The sequence below is a fragment of the Triticum aestivum genome, chromosome 7B, assembly GCF_018294505.1.
Source record: "Triticum aestivum cultivar Chinese Spring chromosome 7B, IWGSC CS RefSeq v2.1, whole genome shotgun sequence".
Lineage (NCBI taxonomy): Eukaryota > Viridiplantae > Streptophyta > Magnoliopsida > Poales > Poaceae > Triticum > Triticum aestivum.
The window spans coordinates 417,074,914-417,080,035 of NC_057813.1; the positions used below are offsets into that span (position 1 = coordinate 417,074,914).

Below are 5,122 nucleotides of genomic sequence, written 5' to 3' on the forward strand. Positions count from 1 at the left end.
AGGCCTGAATGAATCAACAATGATGCAAAGAGGTAAAAATGACAAGAAAATGACATTATGCGAACAAACAAGTCTCGATTTCTTCCAAACGTACGCACAACATGTGAAAACCGCGCAAAATCTGACAAGAAAATGACAGCAATAGAAATGAAACCCCTCTTGCCTCCCTCTTCCTCCCGGCCGGCAAAAACTTCAGACACCGCCTCTATTTACACACCATCAACAGGGCGGTCTTTCGCTCTTTGGCCGGGTAGAAGAAGAGCAGGGGGATGGACGCCTGATGCACAGGCAGTAACTTGTAAAACTAACATGGTGACGTCCTTCGTGAGTGCCCTGCACTTCAACGAATGGTCCTTCTTCTCTACTGTGCTGCCCTCGGTCAGGCGGAGGACAACGACAAGCGGCTGGACCACGCCGGCAGCGGTGATGCAGGCTGCTTGCGGTTGCGGGCGTGCGCCGCCTCCAGCTCAGAGGTGAGCATGTCGAACATGACCTGCACGTCCTGGTACCCGCAGGTCTGCACGTCCTCGTGGAGCTTCAGTATCCCGCCGCTGCCTGCATCACAGTAGGCAGATTCAGTTTCAGACAAGCTTTTTTACTTTACTTTTCTCTTCTTTTGAGACAAGTTTCAGATGTGTTCTTTGTTGAAAAAAATCTCTAACATAAGGTACATTGACGTCTCAGTTTCAATCAAACAATGCTACAAAAGTATTGATTGCTTTCTAGGCTCATAGCAACAGGAGCTTCTGCTCCATTCCCTACTGATGAAAAAGGCACCACAAGTTACTTCAGTCCATCCAAATGGACGGACAGACGCAAATAGAAGGCCTCTCCCATAAGAGATGGAAAAGGCCTACTGGTCCAGCAGGAAATCCGTACAAGGTATGAGAGATCGATCTGAGTGGTCCTAAAGCTTGCAAAAAGAAAAGATCTGATGGATGATCATTGAGGCCCCTTGGTGTTTGGAGCATACTACGAATTTTCCGACGTGTACATGTTTCATGTGAAGTTCCTGTAAAATCCTATGGTTTGAAACACAGAAAGCCTCCACGAATCCCATACGAATTTAAGCTAGAATCCTGCAAACCATGCCATGCGTACCTCATCACACCACGCGATATTGAAATCGAGAAGTAAATGTTAGTAGCACTGCCGCGGCTACACAACGAGATCCCGGAGAGCGAATTTACTGCACTTAATTCCGGAGATAATACTACCCAGCAGAACAAGCATCATCTCCTATTCTTTGGTCTGCATGTTGGGGATCTATTTACCAATTTTCTTCTAATAACAGAAGGGAAACTTTCGGCCTCTTCCACTCGACAATCCATATCACACATTGTTCACATCACAATCTATTCAAAATGATGTTTGGTGCAGTATAAAGACCAACAAACCAGCTTACAGAAAGAAGTGAAAATGTAGAATTACAGGTAAATTGTCATGTTTTTCTGTATAGTCGTAAATCTGGACTGTATTGTACTTCTGTTCACCAGATCTTCTTACCCACAGGTAAGCAAATTTTGATTTTCTTCTGAGTGCAGAAATTTCTCATCTTTTTTCTCTTTGTATCCCTTTAGGCGAACAACCAAATAAGGAATAGCCCTTGAACGAATACATATCATTACTAAGAGGGAAAGAAAAACAACTTTCCTATCGATGAACAAATAAAGGGGCCCAAGAAATCAATCATTCCCGTGAAATCGAAATTTGCTGCCAAACATGCATCTAGACGTCCCGACCAATGACCTGCGTTTTTTCAGACCCACATTTCATCTGTTTATTCTTTCACTCATTTCAGGAACACTGAAGGAAGCAAAATGAAGAGAAAATCTTCGCCATCTAGCGCTTCCAATCAAGAAACCAACCGGAAATCTTCACCGTTTTTCTAGACCAACATGCGTGTGGGCAGTGGTTGAGTTGGAGAGGAGTGCGGGGAGGGAGACTGACCCGACTTGCTGCCGCGGAGGAGGCGGCCGGAGACGGCGGCCCACGCACGGCGCGCCCGGAACACGACCTTCTTCCGCCAACACGCCATCAGCGCTGCGGACGTTCTGGTAGTTTTGCAGTGGCGGTTCCGTCGCCGTCGGCGTCGGCGTCGGCGTGGTCGTGGGTGGCTTGGCTACTGCGGAGTGGCCGTTTTTCTCTGCTCTGTGCGCGTGACGCCGGGAGGGGGCGGCTTTTTATCCCCTTGCGGAGGAGGCGGCTTGGAGCGTTGGCTCCCCTTTTGCGATTAATATTTTCATCTTTTGCTGCTTCGTTTGCGTGTTAGCTATGTGCACGCCGGGTTTCTGGGTACACACCGTTGCCGCTTGTGTGGCAGATCTGATTTGGGTGGCAGGGATTAATCGCAAAATCTACTTTTAATGGCCCTCGCTAGGCGTTATCCGGTTAATCCCGCGAGCGGATGCGGATCAGCCGTTTGAAACTACTCCCTCCGTTCCTAAATATAAGTCTTTATAGAGTTTTCACTATGAACCATATACGGATGTATATAGATGCATTTTAGAATGTAGATTCACTCATTCTGCTCCGTATGTGGTCCATAGTGAATTCTCTCCAAAGACTTACATTTAGAAACGGAAGGAGTATATGGTTACAATCACGGCCCACTAAATCCTCGATACATGGGGTCATGCCTATGTATGGAGCACACTGCAGTGATGCATACATGGGGTCCGACTATACAATACTACATATTTTGTTCTCTCCTAAGTTTCTTTTGTTGTGTTGTGCTAAAAGGCGTCGTTTCCAAAATTCTTATCAGTTGTAGAAACTACATCCATTCGAATCTTTTTTAAGTCTACAATGCAAAGTGTGAGCTTCAACCAAATTCAATCGGCTCTATAATTCTAAATCACATCCACACTGCAGTTTTTGTGTGTTGCCCCCCCCCCTCCCCCCTCCTAAACTGTTGCGGCATTCTCTTTTGTGACACCGCCCAAAATCAAAAACTTTTTCAAAATGTACACATGTACGTAATAAAGATTGGGTGAGTTGCGGTCATCGGCCGACTAAGAAGAGATATAGCTTTTTGCACGGTGGGTGATTCGGCTTTGTAGTATGCGACTTGCATCACGTCCTAGCATGCATCATTTACATGTTTGAATGGATATTTCAACGTTTTAACAATTCAAACCTCAAATTTGTGAAACTGTATAAAGAAAGACCCAATAATTGGACCCGCCTGTCGTAGGTATGTCGACGACACCATTGCACACGAGGAGGAGCAACCACAACTATAGTTTCATTTTGTAGGGAGCTACAGGCTTTAGGTATTCACATATTCAACTATGCATGTCGGCTACTACAAAACCATAATCGATGCTCGTCGAAATTTCATTCATGGTACTAGCCCATATATCGTACATAAGGAGTGGATCCAAACGACACTCATATGGCTATTGCCTTTGTACTACAAGGCTAAGAAATGGATCAAGACTATCATGCAAGAACGCCAAGGAGATGGACCCAAGACATTAATTTTGGGGCAGAAGGAAAAACCGGCACTTTGTTCCTAACGAGCTTAGTAAAGATCGAGATAGGTATATTGAAGCATGTTTGCATTGACCTTCTCCTTTCGCAGTACAGAATTATGCGTGCGAACTTCAAATAAGCTTTTTACAAAATGTCCTAAAGTCTAGGATAATGTCCTCAAATAAATCTTATATGCAGTGTAAAAAGAAACACAGCGAATATAATACCTAAAAGAGAGATAAAATCAGTAAGATGTTTACGGACAACTTTTTTTTAACTATATATTTATGGACAACTTACTTTGCCCTCACATATTGTGGTTGCTAAAAATAGACTGATGCACTGCTAAAAAAATGACATGATATGTGTCAGAGATAGTAACACGTATCTAAACTACTGATTCAATTGGGCATGCCTAAAAAATCCTCTGACTCCATGTGCAGCGGAGCTTTCGCTTGTCATTACCTTTCCTGTACCGGCCGACCTGACGCCGCGGAAATTTCGACACGTCACCGCGAGCTCACGTGCTTTGGCGACATCAGACCGTTCTGCGGGACCCACCGCGGCGACCAGCATTCATTGGGTGGGCGCGAGCGTGTGTAACCTCCGGCTGGTGAGGGGGCACGTGGCGAGACGCTACAGAGCACCGGCGAGATATTTTTAGGAGCTGACGGTGCACTATCGTACCATGATCGCCCGGATATGGTCGCTGATATTTATTCTCTCTCCACGGATCTGGGCTATGACTTCAGGGTGTGTTTGGATTCCCTCCACTCCTCAACTCCGCTTGTGGAGCCGGTGGAGCGGCGCCGAACGCCCGAACTCTGCGGAGTTGAAAATCTGAAGCGGAGCAGGCTACAGTGCAATTCTACGGAGCTACAGTTTTTTTTTTTGAAGGCAAAGCAACGCTTTATAGATTTAACGGTTCTCGGGCATGTCACCCGAGACACAAACAGCCACACTGGGCGGTACAATAGAGTTCCACTCCATATAGTTATTAGGAAGACACATACGACCTATCTTGGCTAGTTCATGTGCTGCTGAATTCGCAGACCGTCTACAAGCAATGATGCTAAACTTCGAAAACCACATTTTCATCTCGTATTTGAGGTCTTCAATGATTGATGCATAAGGTGAGGAGTCTGCCGCACGGGCGTTCATGGCCTCAGCAAGTAACTGTGAGTCGGTTTCAAAGGCAACCCTCGTCGCTCCCAGTTCCGACGCCGTCATCACTGCTGCCGCCAATGCATTGACCTCTGCCCCAAACGCATCTTGGATATTCTCCTGACGGCCAGCCCGAGCAGCAAGAACCTGCCCCGAGCTATCTCGAGCAATCACACCCCATCCACCCATAGAGCATCCTGGAGGGAACGCTCCATCAAGGTTAAACTTGACCGTCTCTGTGTGCGGTGGATTCCACTTCTCCGGCGGCTTCTTCTTCTTCTTCGGCGTAAAGACTTCCTCATACTCTAGTGCATTGCATCGGATTCTTCTGACCATCTCTTCCACTTGCATGGGCGTCTCCCCTTCCCGGACCTTATTCCTCTAATTCCACCATTGCCACCAGAAGGTTATTATTAGAACACGCTTCTTTTCGTCTAACTCCCACAGTATATCAAGCATCGCATGCACACTAGTGATCTGT

General features: G+C 46.3%; 1 protein-coding gene across 1 annotated transcript; it reads right to left on the reverse strand.

Annotated features, from left to right (window-relative positions):
• Positions 1-33: 33 nt before the first annotated feature.
• On the reverse strand, positions 34-2,237 carry LOC123160707 (uncharacterized). The gene is made up of 2 exons (XM_044578550.1): positions 1,951-2,237; positions 34-555 (listed from the first exon to the last, which is right to left on the reverse strand). Exons 1-2 carry the CDS (start codon positions 2,036-2,038, stop codon positions 380-382), a joined length of 264 nt encoding a protein of 87 aa, XP_044434485.1. The 5' UTR covers positions 2,039-2,237; the 3' UTR covers positions 34-379.
• Between the last annotated feature and the right edge of the window lie 2,885 nt (positions 2,238-5,122).

Excerpts from the sequence above, each read along its gene's own strand:
- LOC123160707 (XM_044578550.1), bottom strand. The coding sequence starts at position 2,038 with ATGGCGTGTTGGCGGAAGAAGGTCGTGTTCCGGGCGCGCCGTGCGTGG. Across the intron at positions 556-1,950 it reads CCTCCGCGGCAGCAAGTCGG|GCAGCGGCGGGATACTGAAG; the intron begins GTCAGTCTCCCT and ends ACTGTGATGCAG.